Source organism: Carcharodon carcharias, chromosome 3 (genome assembly GCF_017639515.1).
Source record: "Carcharodon carcharias isolate sCarCar2 chromosome 3, sCarCar2.pri, whole genome shotgun sequence".
In the NCBI taxonomy this organism is placed as follows: domain Eukaryota; kingdom Metazoa; phylum Chordata; class Chondrichthyes; order Lamniformes; family Lamnidae; genus Carcharodon; species Carcharodon carcharias.
Window position 1 is genome coordinate 181,663,880 of NC_054469.1, and position 18,987 is coordinate 181,682,866.

Consider the following 18,987-nt stretch of genomic DNA (forward strand, 5'->3'; position numbering starts at 1 on the left):
TGTCAGTCTATGTTCTGTGCTTAAATAATGAAAATAGAAAATGCTGGAAAAACTCAGCAGGGGTTTGGCAGCATCTGTGGAGAAAGAAACAGTTAACGTCCTTGGCCTGCTGCATTGTTCCAGTGAAGCTCAACGCAAACTGGAGGAACAGCACCTCATCTTCCAACCAGGCACTTTACAGCCTTCTGGACTGAATATTGAGTTCAACAATTTTAGATCATGAACTCTCTCCTCCATCCCCACCCCCTTTCCGATCCCCCTTTTTTCCCAATAATTTATATAGATTTTTCTTTTCCCACCTATTTCCATTATTTTTAAATGTATTTCCATCCATTGTTTTATCTCTACCTTTTAGCCTATTTCGATCCCTTCCCCCCACCCCAGCCCCACTTGGGCTATCTGTCCCTTGCTTGTCCTGTTTTCTACCCTTAAATGTCACCATTAGCACATTTCTTAGCTAATATCATCACCGTCAACACCCCTTTGTCATTTTTTCCATTATGACATCTTTGGCAATCTCCACCTATCACTGACCCTCTATCCAGCTCGATCTGTCCCACCCCCGTAAACCAGCTTATATTCACCTCTTTTCTATTTTTCCTTAGTTCTGTTGAAGAGTCATACAGACTCGAAACGTTAACTGTGCTCCTCTCCGCAGATGCTGCCAGACCTGAGTTTTTCGAGGTATTTTTGTTTTTGTTTCGGATTTCCAGCATCCGCAGTGGCGATATATATTTTTATTTTGCGCTTAAGCATGAAGAGGTCCCGTAAATCAATCACGTGACTCAGGAGAAAAAATACGAACTCCATACACTGAAGCACTAAAAAAAACAAAATGCTGCTTTATTTGACACAACTGACACATGGCGGAAAAACAATGTTACCAAATCAAAGAAAGTGAAAACATTTAGTTTTAAACTCGCCAAAAAGACAATTAGAATTTGTTTAAAAGGCAGTTTAGTTGAGTTTTCACTTCCACAACTCGCTCTGCCCCAAGCCTCTCACAACCGTCCCCTCAGCCCCAAAGAAGGTTCTAGAATAAATTGTATTAAACCAGAAGGATTTAAAACCTGGAGACAAGCCTTTAATAGGACACGTGTCGATCAGTATGATTAAAAACAATAATACTAAAAAAGTCACTAATAACCATTTAAATGCTAAAATAAATGTGCGACATTTTAGCCATGTTAAAAGAAACCGCGACCGGAAAATTGTGTGGAATATTGTGGACAAAAAAATCCTGTGAACCGCTGTGACAACTAACGGCAAAGTTCGCCAAATTGTTGCGACGCCAAGCGGGGGCGAAAAAAAAACATATGCATTAACAGCTAATGTACAGGGGACCGGCTCCCATTCATTTTTACTCTCTAATAATATGAATCAGATTGAGGAGGACTTTTCGGAATTGTGAAACTTTCCTTTACGCTTTATTAAAAAGCGACCAGACCTCACCCCGGCCCACTTTGCACACCTACCTCCCAATTCATGTAAGAACTCCCCCGGCCCATCTTGCACAAACTTACCCAGAGTCAGAGTCAGGGACAGAAGCAGCTGCTCTAGCATCGCTCCGACACCGAATGGAGCAGCGCCGAACTTGGCGTCGCTTTCCGGCTTTGGCCCCGCCTCCCCCGCCAGGTGGGGCGAAATCCATACAAAATATTAACTGGACACTTTCCCCTTCGAGGATAAACGGCATCTTCACCCCATAAAAGCAATGAGGTGCAATTGGTGAACGGTCGGGGCTGGGGTCTTGCCTGGCCTCTTGCGCGGCAGACAGGGAATTAACTTCACCGTCAGTTGTTAACCGTTGAACCTTCACAGCCGGTGAGATCGGGCAAAAACCTTGCTATTTCTCCACATTTTTCAACTTGGTCTGAAAGATGATCTCTAACCATGCCCAACGTTGGTTTCTGACTGTCCCACGTAAATGTTTTCTCCAGAGTAAGTGTTTTTATTGTAAAGAAAATGGCTCCTTATAGATAATTGCTGTCTAACGCCCTGCTTTGTTCAGGGCGAAACTGATAGACGCTACTCGCAGTTACGTGTGTTGTATATTTTTGAACATCTATTTTCTTTTCCGATGAGCAGCAGCAGCATTTAACGCTGAGTTTATACGTGTTATGTAACCTTCATGTTTTGATGTTCCTTGTTTTGCAGTTCTGATGTTTCTGGGTGCGGAATCCATCCCGGAAATTACTGTAAAATGTGGAGAAACAGCAAGGTTACCCTGTCGAGCTCAGTATAAATTCGGAATCCAGTACAGAGCTATCAGCTGGTACAAGGTGAAGATGTATACTAGCGTCAAATTTAGGCTTATAACGTTGATGCGAAGCGCCTTGGTTTACTACGTGTTATATAAATACAATTTGTTGTTTAAACTCATAGGAAACAATATAACTACAACAATATGGAGATATTAATTCCAAACGTTTGTAATATCAGTGTTGAATCATAAAATCAACTTTTTAATTTATTTGTTCACAATGTGGGTATTTCTGACCAGGCCAGCGTTTATTGCCCTTAAGGCGGTGGTGAACCCTCCTCTTGCTTGAACTGCTGTAGCTCACGTGGTGTTGGGAGTTCCTGGATTTTAACACCGTGACAGTGGAAGAAATCAAACAATAGATTTTGTTTAATACTGTTTTTTGACTAGCTAGTTTACTATGTGCCCTATAAATACAAATTGTAGTTTAAATCACATGGAACAGGGCCTATCCACAGCTACGTGGAGATGCAATTTAGGCCTGTGTACCAGGAAATAACAAATGTAGTAAATTGGGGAAATTCCATCCGAACTGCTTCACTGGAAGTAACTTTTAGCCACACCAGCTGATGGAGCTAGAACAGTTCATAGCGAGAATTTGCCTTTGCATGGTTGGGAATGAGGTGAAGGAGAGGTCACATGTCAGTTATAGAATGGAGTTGACAATTGGATGAGTTCTGTAAAAGCCTCTCTGCCAGATTCCAGCCCATGTGCTGAAGATAAAAATTTACTCCATATAATCCAGAAAACCAGATCAGAATCTGAGGAAGGAGAGACTTGTACAAGTTGAAAAGGGTTTACCTGAACAGGACTGGGATAAATGTCCTTATGGGGGAGATCATGTTGTGCTGTGGGGGAGGTTTCAAACTTGGCACCAGAGAAGAAACGAGTTGCACAGATAAGGAGGAGGGGCAAACAGTAACAAGACAAAGTGCTACCACAGTATGCATCATCCACAAGATGCACTTCAGCAGGTTGCTAAGGCTTCTTTGACAGCACCTTCCAAACCTGTGACCTCCAGCACCTAGAAGAACAAAGGCAGCAGAATACCACCAGCTGCAATTTCTCCTCCAACCACAGACCATCCTGACTTGGAACAATATTGCCGTTCCTTCACTGCCACTGCAAAATCCTGGAGCTTTCTCCCTAACAGTACATGCATCTACACCACATGAACTGCAGCGGTTCAAGAAGGTGGTTCGTCAATACCTTCCCGAGGACAATTCGGGATGGACAATAAATGCTGGCATTGTCAGAGATGCTTACATCCCATGAATGAATAAGAATTATCTAAGATAAAAGCAAAATACTGCAGATGCTGGAAATCTGAAACAAAAACAGTCCTTATAAAGACTCAAAATGTTAACTCTGTTTCTTTCCTCTCCACAAATGCTGTTAGACCTGCTGAGTTTTTCCAGCATTTTTTGTTTTTGTTTAAGAAAATTTCTCTGCCTTCCTTGGTAATGGAAGTGTTGGGGGGTGGGGTGGGGGGGGGGGGGGGTGGTGGAAGGACTAGAGGATTGCAAATGTAACATCCCTATTGACAATGTAGGAAGAGGGATAAACCTGGTAACTACAAATCAGTCAGTCTAACGGTCAGAAAACTGCTAGACCATTGTCTCGGAGAAAATGAATTCTCACGTGGAGAAGTATGGGTTTATAGGGATGGTCAGAACTGATTTATTAAAAGGCAAATTTTGCCAGACTAACTTGATTGAGTTCTTTGAAGTAGTGGGGTTGATGAAGGTAGTGCAGTAGATGTTGTACATATGAATGTTTAAGCAACACTTGATAAACTACCAAATAACAGATTTATTTGAAAATTGAAAGCACATGGTATTAAAGGGGCAGTAATAACTTGAGTACATAATTGGCTTAAGTATGTAAGGGATAGGAAACAGTGTGTGGTGGACAGATGTTTTTCTGACTTGAGGGAAGTATGCAGTGAAGTTGTCCTGAGATCACTATTGGGACCTTTGCTTTTCTTGTAAATGACTGACCTGGACTTGGCTATAGGGAGTACAATTTTGAAGATTGTAGATGTACAAAATTTAGCAACATTTTAAATGGTAAGCCAGATTGTAGCAGATTTCAGGAGGATATCAGACTGGTGAAATAAGCAAGCACTAAAATAAAAGCAAAATACTACAGATGCTGGAAATCTGAAATAAAAACAGAAAATACTGCAAAAGCTCATCAGGTTTGGCAGCAACTGTGGAGAGAGAAACAGTTAACATTTCCAGCCAAATGTGAATCTTCATTAGAACAGCCGAGTTTTTCCAGCATTTTTGTTTTTATTTCAAATAGGTAGGCACGTGAGAGTTGAAATTTAATACAGAGAAGTGTGAAGTTCTACATTTTTGGAGAAACAATATGGACAGGCAGTATAATCTAAATTGTGGTATTTTGGGGGGGTCTGCAAGAGCGGAAGGACCTGGGGGTGCATATTCACAAATTTTTGAAAGCAACGGGTCGAGTTGATAAGGCAGTTGAAGCATATAGATTACTCCAAAAATCAGTGAATTGAATGCATAAACAAGGACACCAAATCACACATCAGCTACGGTCTTGAGAACAATTCTGGGCTTCACACCCCAGGCAGCATGTCAAGGCTTTGAAGAAAGAGTCTTGCCAGGATGGTACCATGGCTAAGAGATTGTAGATATGTGGAAAAGCTAGGATCATTCCCCTCAGATCAGAGACATTTAAGGGGAGACTGAAGAGATAATCAAGCAAATAGGAATAAATTGTTGCCTCTGGCAAGTGGGTCGATAACCAGAGGCCATAGATATAGGTTATAAACAAAAGAACTACAGATAAAATGAAAAGAAATTTCACACAGAGGATTGTTAAGATCTGGAACATACCCAAAAGGGTGGTAGAATCAGATTTCATAAGATGTTTCGAAAGGAATTGAACATGTACTTGGAAAGAACTAATTTCCAAGGGTTATGGGAAAAATGTAGGGGTGAGAGACTAAATTGGACTGCTCTTCCAAACATTCAGCACAGGCATGACAGACTAATGGCCTCTGTGCAGCACGATTCTATGAAATGAACATCACTCTATTAAAGTAATTGAAAATATTTTATAATTTGATGTTTCTAATATTTCCTCATGTGTTGTGACAAATGCATAGAAATGTGCATGCACAATTATTTTTATACCTTTATGATGGATCTAAAGCTATCAAATCTGTTAACCAATCACTGACTTGTTATCAAAATTCCATTATCCAATCATACAGGCACACCAGCATCAAATTGTTTAGATGTTATGTATCTATTACATTGTAATCAAGGGGTTAAACTTAGTTAGGCATATGCAACAATTCACTGCCTCTAACAGAATATTTAGTTTTGATGACTGATCATCACCCACAAACATTAACTCTGTTTCCCTCTCAACAGATGCTGCTTGACCTGAGTATTTCTAGCATTTTCTGTTTTTAGTTTAGATTTCTAGCAACTGCAGTTTTTTTGCTTTTGTAATTCACTGCCTCTTCCTTTGTGTGTCTGGTATTCATCCCCAGCTAGTTGCCAGGTTCCCATTAACTCTTTACTACCTTAAATACCTAACACCACATAATTGCCTTAGTCTGGATTTCCCATTTCACATTCACCAACAGCTAGAGATCAAAATTAGTTTATAATGTGAAGAGATAGACAAGAGGCCATTTCAGATTTCAATATATTCACCATGGGCATTCAATGCTCCTTAAGGTAGATATTAACTTCTGGGTGGCTGATGGGTGGAGCTTGCTGGCCAACCAATTCAGCAGCAAAGAGACCAGAGACATTTTGAGGCCCAGGCCTTATTAGGCCAGAGTGAATATTGACACCACCCTGTCAGCCAATACTTTTTAGGTGCAGTGGGAATTGTGATTTTTAATTTAGAATCTCTGAAACCTTAATGAACACTACAGAAAACAGTCTTCAGATTTTATTGAATTCAAATTGCACCATCTGCCATGACAGGATTCAAACCCACATCCCCAAAGCATTACCGTGGGTCTCTGGATTACTAGTCCAGCAACGATACCATTACACCATTGCCTTCCCCAGAAAACAGTCTTCAGAGTGCAGTGAGATTATTTCCCAACAAAATGTAAGAGTTGAATGTAACTCTTTCGAGTACAAACCCGTTTCCATCTGTTTCAAATGAGGTTACATTGTTTCATAGTTTGCCATTGTGAAATTTGAACTCTTGATAATCTTTTAAATGAAAACCAAATCAACAAAATTGGGATAAATCAGGCACAGCCCCTAATTCAGGTCAGCCGTAAAACCAAGGACAAAAAATTAAAGGAACCTTACAAACTTTAAATCAAAATGTGATTAAAGGGGTCAACAAAACACCCCAGTCCCCGCGGTGCCCACCGAGCACGGAAGGCCTCGAGAGTGCCAGCAGACACCGCGTGCTCCTTCTCCAAGGACATCCGGCAGCGAACGTAGCCGCGGAAGAGGGACAAACAATTGGGCGGGACTCCCCTGTCGATCACCCGCTGCCTGGACTTGTTAATGGCCAACTTGGGCAGGCCCAGGAGCAGGTTCACGAGGAGATCCTCCTCCTTCCCAACCCCCTTCCACACCGGGTGCCCATAGTTCAGGAGCGTGGGGCTGAAGTGCAAACAAAACATCAATAAAAGGTTTTTCAAGTAACCAAAAAGGGAGTGCAGCCTACAACACCCTATGTATACATGGTCCACGGACTCCACAAGACCGCAAAAAGGGCACGTGTCCTGAGAGTCCGTGAACCTATGCATCCTCTTTTTATAGGGGACTGCTGCATGCAACACCCTCCAACCCAGGTCCCCGATAGAAAGGGGGAGGACACCTCTGTAGAGGGCCTCCCATCGGGGGCCTCCGCCGCCGGATGGCAACAAGGCACGCCAGGGCGTGTCCGGTCGACGGACAAGGGCGAGAAAATGGAAGGTGTGCAGCAGCAGTCCGTACAAAAAGCCCCTCTTTGCCGTGCCTAAAGGCACGGAGGGCATGTCCCCGAGGCGGCTCATATTGCGGGGCACCAGCACCCGAGGGAGGGTTCGGGGCTTGGGGCCAATGTGGAATTCTGTCCGAACAAGGGAACGTTCAGACGGAAGACCACCGCGCACCTGGGCCACCTCAAGACCCAAAATAAATTGAATGTAACTCTTTCGAGTACAAACACATTTCCATCTGTTCCTATTCAGATGAAGTTACATTGTTTCATAGTTTCCCATTGTGAGATTTGAACTCTTGATCCTATTTAGATGAAGTTTTTTTTATAGTTTGCCATTGTGAGATTTGAACTCTTGATCTTGGGGTTACAAACCCAGTACCATAACCACTTGGCTATTTAGGCCAAGCTTTAAAGATGAAGTTACATTGTTTCACAGTTTGCCATTGTGAGATTTGAACTCTTGATACTCTTTTGAGTAAACCTGTTTCCATCTGTTTCAGATGAAGTTACATTGTTTCATAGTTTGCCATTGTGAGATTTGAACCCTTGATCTTGGGGTTACAAACCCAGTACCATAACCACTTGGCTATTCGTCCCAGGCCAAAGCTTTGTAACTCTTTTGAGTACAAACATGTTTCCATCTGTTTCAGATGAAGTTATATTGTTTGCCATTATGAGATTTGAACTCTTGATCTTAGGGTTACAAACCCAGTACCATAACCACTTGGCTATTTAGGCCAAGCCAAGAGTTGAATGTAACTCTTTCAAGTACAAACCCGTTTCCATCTGTTTCAGATGAAGTTACATTGTTTCATAGTTTGCCATTGTGAGATTTGAACTCTTGATCTTAGGGTTACAAACCCAGTACCATAACCACTTGGCTATTTAGGCCAAGCTAAGAGTTGAATGTAGTCACATTAAAAAAAATTACACACACACAATCAATTCCAGTTACCTACAGCAGTGTGGTCTATAGCCATGAATGATGGGAGCAATTACCCAATTAACTCCATTCTGGTTAGGACTTGTGCTGCATTATAGAAGCCCTATTAAATAGAACCTGTGAGTTACTCATTCCGAATGGGCATTTCGAATGGATAGAGCTAACTGAATTCAGGCCAGCACGATATTGTAATGAGATAAAACTGGGATGATAGCCATAATGAGGGAGGAGCCTGGGGCTTTGGGATGCCAAATTATTTTTATTGGAACTCTTTTGAATACAAACACGTTTCCATCTGTTCCTATTCAGATGAAGTTACATTGTTTCATAGTTTACCATTGTGAGATTTGAACTCCTGATCTTGGGGTTACAAACACAGTACCGTTTAACCACTTGGCTATTTAGGCCAAGCCTTCTCTTGAGTACAAACCCATTTCCATCTGTTCCTATTCAGATGAAGTTACATAGTTTGCCATTGTGAGATTTGAACTCTTGATCTTGGGGTTACAAACCCAGTACCATAACCACTTGGCTATTCAGGCCAAGCAACATGTTTCCATCTGTTTCAGATGAAGTTATATTGTTTGCCATTATGAGATTTGAACTCTTGATCTTAGGGTTACAAACCCAGTACCATAACCACTTGGCTATTTAGGCCAAGCCAAGAGTTGAATGTAACTCTTTCAAGTACAAACCCGTTTCCATCTGTTTCAGATGAAGTTACATTGTTTCATAGTTTGCCATTGTGAGATTTGAACTCTTGATCTTAGGGTTACAAACCCAGTACCATAACCACTTGGCTATTTAGGCCAAGCTAAGAGTTGAATGTAGTCACATTAAAAAAAATTACACACACACAATCAATTCCAGTTACCTACAGCAGTGTGGTCTATAGCCATGAATGATGGGAGCAATTACCCAATTAACTCCATTCTGGTTAGGACTTGTGCTGCATTATAGAAGCCCTATTAAATAGAACCTGTGAGTTACTCATTCCGAATGGGCATTTCGAATGGATAGAGCTAACTGAATTCAGGCCAGCACGATATTGTAATGAGATAAAACTGGGATGATAGCCATAATGAGGGAGGAGCCTGGGGCTTTGGGATGCCAAATTATTTTTATTGGACTTGCAGGTAGACTCTTAGCCCCATAAATATAGTTCAAAAGTTTCACCTGAAGAGCACCTGAAAAATATTGTCAGTGAAAGTGCTCAAAGTGCATGGCACATGCTCTATCTGATTATGTAGTAAAATGGATATCAGGGTCCTATATACTTCCCATTAAAAGGAACCCCGTGTCTGATATAGGTATATGCTTTGATAACCTTAAGGTGGGCCCTGTAAAAATGGTAGTCAGAAAGTTGGCATTATTTAGGCAGTAAGACTACTGAGCTCATTGTGAGGCTGTTCCTGCCCCATTAACAATAGTTTTGGCAAGTTAAAATCATTCTCCTTTAGTTTACTATAACTAGCATTGAAATATAATGACCTCATTAAAACTTGTCAAATCTTGCTGCGTTTGAGTCATTGTAAATTGCTTGTATGATAATTCCAGGCATTTTCAGAATCAAAATGCTATTTAACCAGTTTGCACCCAATTGAGCAAATATATCACTCAGCAACTAGCTACTAGTTGATGTAAATTGAGTGCTGGAGTTGGATTTTTTTCCCCCAGAATTATTTTCCTACATATGCCCACTATTAATTTTAATTTCTTACTGCTTACACCATAAATATGTTAAGGTTTTATATAAAATAGGTTTTAAGAACTATAATATAATTTGAGAGAACACATATGAAAATGTATGACAGTCTCCTAATGTGTTGCACAAGGCGAGTCAAAACCAAAAGTGATTTTCAGGTTAGGAGGGTGGAGCATTTGCGATCTCTGTTAGAACATGATTGTCATTCTATGCAATGTACATTGCATTGTTTTGAATCCCGTGATTTATGGTGATTGAACTTGTGGAATTATTAAACAGTATTCTAATTCCTAAAGTTTGTCACCACAGTCCCCCAAGGATCTATTCTTGGCTTCTATTCATTAACTTCAATGAAAAGTAAAATTGGGCAGAATGTAGGGTGGGTACTCAATCCAATTGTCTGCATAGCCTTCTCATTGACCCTTGGATACATCACTGATATATCTTGCCAATCTAAGAAACTTTCACTTAATCCTACCCTCTACTTTCTATTCCATCCTCTCTCTGTGGACTACTCTAAGAAAATACTGTTAAAATAGTGGAGAGAGGAAAGTGATACCATTTTTTTAAAAAATACAAAAAGAACTTTATCTGGAACTCATTGTCTGAAAAGGTGGTAGAGGAGAAACCCTCACCACATTTAAGAAATATTTAGATGAACATTTGAAACACCATAGCATACAAGGCTACATGCCAAGTGCTGCAAAATGGGTTTAAGGGTAGATAGGGGCTTGATAACCAGTGCAGACACAATGAGCCAAAGGGCCTCTTTCCATGCTGTAAACTCTATGATGCTGACACTGCATTAAATACTGACAATCTCTGCACTGTAGTTCCTGGTTTCCAAATATCCAAAACCAGTGTTTTTATTATTAGTGTTTCCATAGAAATGCCAGTGATATTAATTGTATTACTTTTACAGATAGCTGATGATGGAGTTGGTTTAACAGGAATTGTTCGAAAGGATTTCCAAGAGAACATTGCCAGGAGGTATCTAGGTTTCAACAGATCGATTGAGTTAGCTCCTGCCAGACCTTTTTCCTTGATTATTCACAATGTCTCCAGTGAAGACTTTGGAACGTATCAGTGTTCCCTGTGGGCACCAATTGGGGAACAAAACAAACAAGCAGATGTGGGACTCCGGGAATTGGGTTAGTATCTTACTGTTGCTGTGATGCTAAATAATCCTATCCTAACTTGTAGTTTTTGACTTTAGTATCAATTACCTGATTCTCCGGATCTTATAAAGAATTAGACAGTATTATTGATAATTTGAGACTTCAAATAATTCACGATGTCGAATGTTTATTTGGAAACATTTTCTTTGGATGTGGGCATTGTTGGCAAGGGCACATTTATTGCTGAACCTTCATCTTGTACAGCTGATGGTGTTTCCACAAAGGTGTGGAAGTACTTTTGAAGTATACTCACCATTAATTTGATTTCTTTGAGGAAGTAACCGAGAGGGTTAGTGTTGTGTAAATGGATTTTGAAAAGGCATTTGATAAAGTACCACACAATAGACTTGTTAGCAAAATTGAAGCCCATAAAGAGATAGTGGCCGCTTAGAAATGAAATTGATGAAAGGACAAGAAGTAGAGGTTTTAGATGAATGGTTATGGTTGTTTTTCTGACTGTGGGAATTGTGCAGTGATGTACCACAGGGGTTGGTGTTGGACCATGATATTTTTTGATGCTTACTAATGACCTGGACCTTTGGACACAGGCTATAATTTCAAAAGTTTGCAGATGACATAAAACTCAAATGTAGTAAGGAGGATAATAACAGACTTCAGGAGGACGTAGACTGGCGAAATTGGCAGGTATTTGGAAGATGAAATATAACACAAGTGTGAAATGATTCTTTTTGATGGGAAGAATGAGGTGAGGCAATATAAACTAAATGGTATAATTTTAAGTGGATTGCAGAAACAGGAAAAACTTGGGCAAATGTACACACCTTTGAACAAATTGAGAATTTTTAAAAAGGCAGATAGGATTCTTGATTTATAAATTGAGGCATGGAGTACAAAAGAAGAAAGTTATTCTAATCATTTACAGAACACTTATTGCACCTTGGCAGGATTATTCTGTCCAATTCAAGGCACCACACCTTAGGAAGGATATCAAGGCTTTAAAGAGGCTGCAGAGGTGATTTACTAGAATAGTGACAGTGATGAAAACCAATTACATGGAGAAATGAGAGGAACTGGGGTTCTTCTCCTTTAAGCAGAGGACAGATTTTATACAGGTGCTCAAAACCTTGAAGGATTTTGATAAAGTAAGTAAGGAGAAACTGTTTCCACTGGCAGAAGGGTAGGTAACCAGAGGACACAGATACAAGGCAATTGGCAAAAGAAATGGTAGCAACACGAATCTTAAAATCATAAGAAGTAGGAGCTTGAGTAGGTCATTCAGCCCATTGAAACCACTCTGCCATTCAATAAGATCATTGCTGATCCCATTGTGTCTTAAACTCCACTTTCTTGCCTGTGCCCCATAACTCAACTCTTGTTGATCAAAAATTCTGATTAACTCGGCTTTGAATATATTCAATGATCATCATAAGACAATCCCTTCATCCCAGGAATTGGCCAAGCGAACCTTCTCATAATTGCATTGGAGACAGTTCAATCCCTCCTTAAGTAAGGAGACTAAAAGTGTACACAGTACTCAAGGTGTGGTCTCACAAATGCCCTGTACACTTGTACCAAGACTTCCCTACAAACAACGTCCCCTTGCAGTAAAGGTCAAATTCCATTTGCCTCCCTAATTACTTGCTGTGCCTGCATGCTAACTTTTTGCAATTAATGTACAAGGACACCTACATCCCTTTGTTCTGCAGTATTCTGCAGTTTCCCTCTCTATTTAAAAATAATCTGCTTTTTTATTCTTCCTGCCAAAGTGGACAACCTCACCTTTTCTTACATTATACCCCATCTACCAAATCTTTGCCCACTCACTTAACCTATTGATCTATCCCTTTGCAGACTTCCCAATGCTATTGATTCATCCATCTTGTTATGAAGGCTGTGTCCATTCAGATAAAGAGCTTTTTAATTCTGTCCTTTTAATCATTTTTCCCGACTCTAACCTTATTTGCTGACTCACTCTGAGATGTGTGTGCTTTGTCCCTTCCTATCACACTGGTCATCATCACCTGTATCACTACTCTGCACTATTGCCTTGTCCTTTCTCCTTAACTTTCCAAATCTCCCTTCATGTGAGCCCTTCACCCCCATCCACCAACTCTTTAGTTTAAAGCCCTCTCTGCAGCCTCATTATAGGATTCGCCAGGACACTAGTCCCAGTGTGGCTCAGGTGATATCCATTCCAACAATACAGCTCCCACTTTATTTAGTACTGGTCCCAGTGCCCCACGAATTGAAACCTATTCCTCCCACATCAATCTTAGAGCCATACATTCTACTCTCTGACCTTATTTACCCAATGCCAATTTGCTCTTGGCACAGGTAGTAATCCAGAGATTATTACCTTTTATGGTATTTTTTTATTAGTTCCCAGTTGCTCATGCTCCCTCAGCAGACTTCTACCCGCATGGAACACGACAACTGGTTCCTTCCCCTTCCACTCAAGTTCCTCTCCAGCCCCGAGGAGATTTTTTCAACCCTGGCACCGGATAGGCAACACAACTTCCAGGACACTCGGCTGCAAAGAACAGTATCGATGCCCCTAACTCTACTGTCACCTAGTACAACCACGTTCCTTTTCACTCCCCACAACTGAATGGCCCCCTGCTGTGGTCAGTTTTCTCATCCTTTCTGCAGTCCTTACTCTTGTACACAGAAGCTGCAAGAGCATCAAATCTATTGGACAATTGCCCTGGCTCCCTGGTTGCTACCTTCTGGATGCCCAAACCTGCCCCTCTTACAGTCACACCCTCCTGTCCCTGAGCACACCTAAGGGGTGTGACTGCCTCCTGGATCAACATGTCCAGGTAAATTTCCCCTCCCTGATGCACCAGTGTCTGAAGCTTGGACTCCAGCTCATCAACTCTGAGCCAAAGTTCCTTGAGCTACAGACTCTTGCTGCCAATGTGTTTGTTGTGGATCAACCAGGTGTGCATCTGGACCCACGTGCTACAGTTGCAACACACCACCTGCCCTGCCATCTTTTATCATGTTTTATTTAACTCATTAAGTTTCAAGTTTAGGAATATCACTTGATGATTATCCTTGGTTATCTTGTGGAATTCAACTAGTTACACTATAAATTTAATATACTTACATCTTCCAAGTACAGTTTAAACTACTGCCCCAGTTTAGAGGGAAAAAAACATAAAACTCATTAATCACCTGTCTTCTTACCTACTTAATGTCTGCAGGCTTCAAGTCTCTGGCCTTGCAGTCTCTGGCTTTCTCTCTTAGACCACCCTTTTGAGAAAAGGCCAGAGCAGCACCTCATCCCTCACTGCACCAAATTCCCTCAACTACCAAAATCCTAGAGTTAAGCACTTGGGCTCACTGAACACAGTTGTGCGTCTCCTAAATGTCCTGTGTTTATACCAGCTCAAACTCCAATGAGGATGGAAAAAAGATGTTTGTAGTGAGTTGTTATAAACTGGAATGAGCTGCCAGAAAGAATGGAGCAAGTAGATTCAATGATAACTTTCAAAAGAGAATTAGATAAACATCTGAATAGGAAAAATATTCAGGGCAATGGGGAAAGAGCAAGAGAGTGGGAATAGTTGGTTAGCTCTTTCAGAGAGCTGGTATAGGCACATTGGGCCAAATGGTCTCCTGTTATGTATCGTTTTGATTTTGTGAGGCACTTCAGACATTGAAGTACTCCCTCAGTACCATACTGAAGTGTCAGCCTAGATTATGTACTATGTTTAGCTTGGAACCAAGACCTACTTATTTGGGTGCTGCCAACTAAGCCAAGCAGTATTTATGGAAAATAATATGATTTTAGAGCTCATGGTAGGTCAGTAAGTGTATGAGCATCTCATACAGTTTGTTATCATCATTTATCATAACTGAGCAGTAACCTTTAAATTGGATGCTGTTTGCCAGCCGAGGAATTTCAGGCTCAGTTAAGGCTTTCCCTTCCTCCTTGTAGGTGAAAGAGAATGATAAACACTAGTGAAAGAAAATGCGCCAAGGACCTGCATTCAGACAAGCATCACTCACTGACAGCGATGGCTGTTTTAAACTTAGGGTTAAAAAGGGAAGATTTACATACAGCAAACTTAAATCAAGGGAAATGTTTAACTAGACTTATTCCTGGGATGAAGGGATTGTCTTATGAGGAAAGGTTGCGCAGATCGGGCCTATACCCATTGGAGTTTAGAAGAATAAGAGATCATCTTGTGGAAACATAAAAGATCCTAAGGGAGCTTGACAAGGTCGATGTTGGGAAGATGTCTCCTCATGGAGGAACCTAGAACTAGAGGGCACAGTTTAAAAATAATGGGTCTCCCATTTAAGAAAGAGATGAGGAGAAATTTCTTCTCTGAGGATTGTTAGTCTGTGGAAATGTTTTCCACAGAGAGCAGTGGAGGTTGGATCATTGAATATATTCAAGCCTGAGTTAAACAGATTTTTGATCAACAAGGGAGTTAAGGGTTATGGGAGACAGGGAGGAAAGTAGAGTTAAGCCCACAATCGGATCACCCATAATCTTATTGAATGGCGGAGCAGTCTCAATGGGTCAAATGGCCTTGTCCTATTTTTTATGATCTTATGAATAGCACCAGTGATTTTCAACACTAGCAAATGGATTTTCTGATTTAACATAACAAAGGAAGAATGTGCATTTAACGAATATGCCTTTCATGACCACCAGATGTTTCAAAACACTTTATAGCCAATGAAGTACTTTTGAAGTGTGGTCACTATTGTAATGTAGGAATGCGGCAGCTAAGCTGCATGCAGCGAACTCCCAAAAATAATATGATAATGGCCAGATAATCTGTTTTAGGGATGTTGATTGAGGGATAAATATTGGCCAGGGCATCCGATACAACTGCCCTGCTCTTCAAACTATTTGGCATGGGATCTTTTACATTCACCTGGACAGGCAAATGGATAATGTTAACACTCATAGTAAATCACTTGCTTCAATTGAGCTACCATCTTCAGATTGCACCAAATCCCAAGAGCATGCATTGAACACCTATGTGTCATCTCACATTTTGCAAGCAAAGAATAGCCTGGCATTCTTTCATAGACAATAAGCCTCCATAAAAATATATAATTTTATTGGTTGCTGGAGAGTTAGTTCTGGCAGTTGTTTGGTAATTGCTTTCTATTGAACGTGTGACTAACAATATAACTTTTTGTTGTAGGTATCATTCAAAAGCCTCTTTTATCTGGAGCATGGTTGACAATCTTGCCCATTGTTTTGCTCATTCTAGGACTCTCAATCTCAATTTATATGGTTAATTCATCCATTGTAAGTATTTGGACAATGTTGAATTATAAAGCAAGTAAGGTTTCAGTTTTATTTTCACTAAAATGTAGCCAGTTTTATCCTAAACTATAGAGTTGATATGGATGAATTTTTGAAAGCAACTGGCTTCATGAAGTTTTTTTTTAAAGCTGTCTTTCCTATTGTGTGCTTGTTATGATACTTTGAAATGTGTTGTCAGAGAGAAGATGATACAGAATTTATCAAATTTGTCTTTAGAATACTGTTTTCGAAGCTACTTCTCAATCCCTGTTTTCTGTAAAATTGTTATACTGGTGAAAATGTAGTTTGATGTATAGAATCAATACAACTTTATTATTCTTATTTTAGGAGATTGTGGCCAGACCCATCTAGAAAGAGTTGAGAAGCACCTCATAACATGGCTGTAATTACTTGAATTACCAGCATTGCCTGTCCAACTAGTGGAACATGTGCATCAAATAATGGGGACCATAATGTTACAGCTCTGTCTCTGACCCAGCCCTGCATCTATTGAACCCACATGACATTTACCAGATGATAATGCAATGCTTGTTACTGGTGGAGGACAGCTATAAAGAGCTATTCCACGCCCCCCCCCCCCCCGCCCAGATTCACACTTCCAGATGGGAGTCATGCCTGTCAGTCCTACATATTGGGCATTTGCAGGCACATTTTAATGAAGAGATAAAAGCTGCTGCAACTACAATTTTTGCTATATGCATAGTTGGTGGGTGTAGCACCCCAACAACAGTGTGAAACCAAGATTATTCCATAAAAGACCTCAAAGGAGCATACTTAGGACCGTACTCCAATAAAGTTTATTTAAAAAAAAACAGGGGGTGGCACAGAATTAGAAATGGCTGTCATCCAGTGCACTGCAACATAAGAGCTCTAGGATGTGAGTTCATTTTGTGATGTCCCACACATTGGGTTTCTAATACCTGACAAGCAGAGACTGGATGTGTATCCACAAGAAGAATGGAGAAGGCAAAATGGTAATTTTACCTTCTAGTGACCACTGTAGAGTGGTATGGATGAAGTAATATCAGTGTATCCTTATGTATCAAAGATATTTTGCATTATATGTTACTTCATGCTTTTAAGATATTTTGATATTCATGACATGTGAATTTTGGTGTGACTTATATTGAAATAATAAGTCAAATTTAGCTCTCAAGGAATTAAAATCCCCATGACAACTAAATGGAAGGGATGTGGATTATATTTGGATGAACCAGTTCATTAAGTGACATATCCTACATACCACTTGAGCCTCTGATGATCCAGTGACTTTTTATGCCTGTTATGTTGGGTTGTTCCAGGGGTCAGCAACCTTACTAACCAGAAAAGCCAATTTTTAAAAAGGTAGTCACAAGCACAATATCTTTAGGGCTGCAATGCTGTTACTCATATTTCAATGGAAAACAGGATGGACAATTTCAACATTTTAAAGGTTTTTACAAAAAAGTTGCTAATTGAAACTTTCTCACAAGTACAATGTTAATAAAAGTTTTTTAAAAATTAAACAAGCCATTTAATCGCCATCAGAACGAGTACAATTGATCAAGGTTGAGAGCTGCACGAGTCCTTAATGAGCTACAAGCTGCAGACCCCTGGCCTGTTCAATTGGGAACAGCAGGGAAATAGTTTATAGAAACCTTCACTGAGGGAAATGGTAGCCAGTTTCATTGGCAGCCCTAGTAGCTGGTCTCAGGCATGAAGAGTTGGGTGAGGGCCAGAGACTAAGCTCTTCATTTCCAGAGGACAAAGAAACACACAGGCTAGGGAATAGGGAAGAACTAATAAATTAGGCAGACAGAGTGAGAACATTTTCTTAAGGTAGTACTGCTCAGGTGCAGGTGAAGTATTGTCAGAAAAATTGGAATTTGCACCCTAAACAGAGTGCAGCATGCTTGTTAATTTTCTATTATGGGGATCATTGTAAAATAAGAAATTGTTCATTGTAATTTTGACTTTGTTGTATGGTAATTTTTATATAAAAGCAAAATACTGCAGATGCTGGAAATCCAAAATAAAACAAAGCACTGGGAAAAACTCAGCAGGTCTGGGCGCATCTGTGGAGATAGAAACAGTTAACATTTTGGGTCGAGTATGACTTTTTTTAATATTTTGGCTTTGTCCTGCTAAAGTGTTAATCAGTCTACCTTTCGCAAGATTGAACAAGTGCAAGAGGTTGGACATGCATTTTCCAGCCCATATAATGAGGAGGGATTTCAGTGTTAAAGCCAATAATCATGCCATCGCATGCCTAAATGTTGGACAGTAAACAGAAAGTCCTGTTGAGGGATGTGGGATCTGTGAACAAGAGGGATTAGTGACTGAGCTTGAGAAAATCTCAAGTGGATCTGAAATTTGCAACAATTACCAATATAAAATTGTCATGCTGACTTCTTTTTTTTGCTTTAGATGTCTGTAAGAAACCGTAAAGTGCCATCGGATTATGAGGAACTTAACAATGTACAAGCTACCCAGTGTTCTGTGGAAAACTGCTAGTCACAAGCACAATATCTTAAGGGCTGCAATGCTCTTACTCATATTTCAATAATGGAAAACAGGATGGACAATTTCAACATTTTAAAGGTTTTTACAAAAAAGTTGCTAATTGAAACTTTCTCACAAGTACAATGTTAACAAAAGTTTTTTAAAAATTAAACAAGCCATTTAATCGCCATCAAAACGAGTACAATCGATCAAGGTTGA

The 18,987-nt window shown here is 40.2% G+C and overlaps 2 protein-coding genes across 3 annotated transcripts in view; both read left to right on the plus strand.

Moving 5' to 3' along the window:
- The first annotated feature begins 1,649 nt into the window (after positions 1-1,649).
- Positions 1,650-18,958, plus strand: LOC121276123 (CD83 antigen-like). 2 transcript variants are annotated; one of them, XM_041184126.1, is made up of 5 exons: positions 1,650-1,941; positions 2,158-2,282; positions 10,775-11,003; positions 16,163-16,269; positions 18,694-18,958. In XM_041184126.1, the coding sequence occupies exons 1-5, from the start codon at positions 1,881-1,883 to the stop codon at positions 18,778-18,780; spliced, it is 609 nt and encodes a 202-aa protein (XP_041040060.1). In that variant the 5' UTR covers positions 1,650-1,880; the 3' UTR covers positions 18,781-18,958. The 2 variants fall into 2 exon arrangements, with proteins under 2 accessions (XP_041040060.1, XP_041040061.1); XM_041184127.1 differs by having other exon boundaries at positions 1,690-1,824.
- The window catches only part of c3h18orf21 (chromosome 3 C18orf21 homolog), a 103,064-nt gene continuing 102,916 nt past the window's right edge, over positions 18,840-18,987 (plus strand). The window contains exon 1 of the mRNA XM_041184123.1: positions 18,840-18,867. The gene's annotated coding sequence lies outside the window, so the exon portion shown is untranslated. The remainder of the gene's footprint in view (positions 18,868-18,987) is intronic.

Coding starts and splice junctions, on each gene's coding strand:
- LOC121276123 (XM_041184126.1), top strand. CDS start 1,881: ATGATCTCTAACCATGCCCAACGTTGGTTTCTGACTGTCCCACGTAAA. Junction 1,942..2,157: donor ACGTAAATGTTTTCTCCAGA/GTAAGTGTTTTT, acceptor CTTGTTTTGCAG/TTCTGATGTTTCTGGGTGCG. Junction 16,270..18,693: donor ATATGGTTAATTCATCCATT/GTAAGTATTTGG, acceptor TTTTTGCTTTAG/ATGTCTGTAAGAAACCGTAA.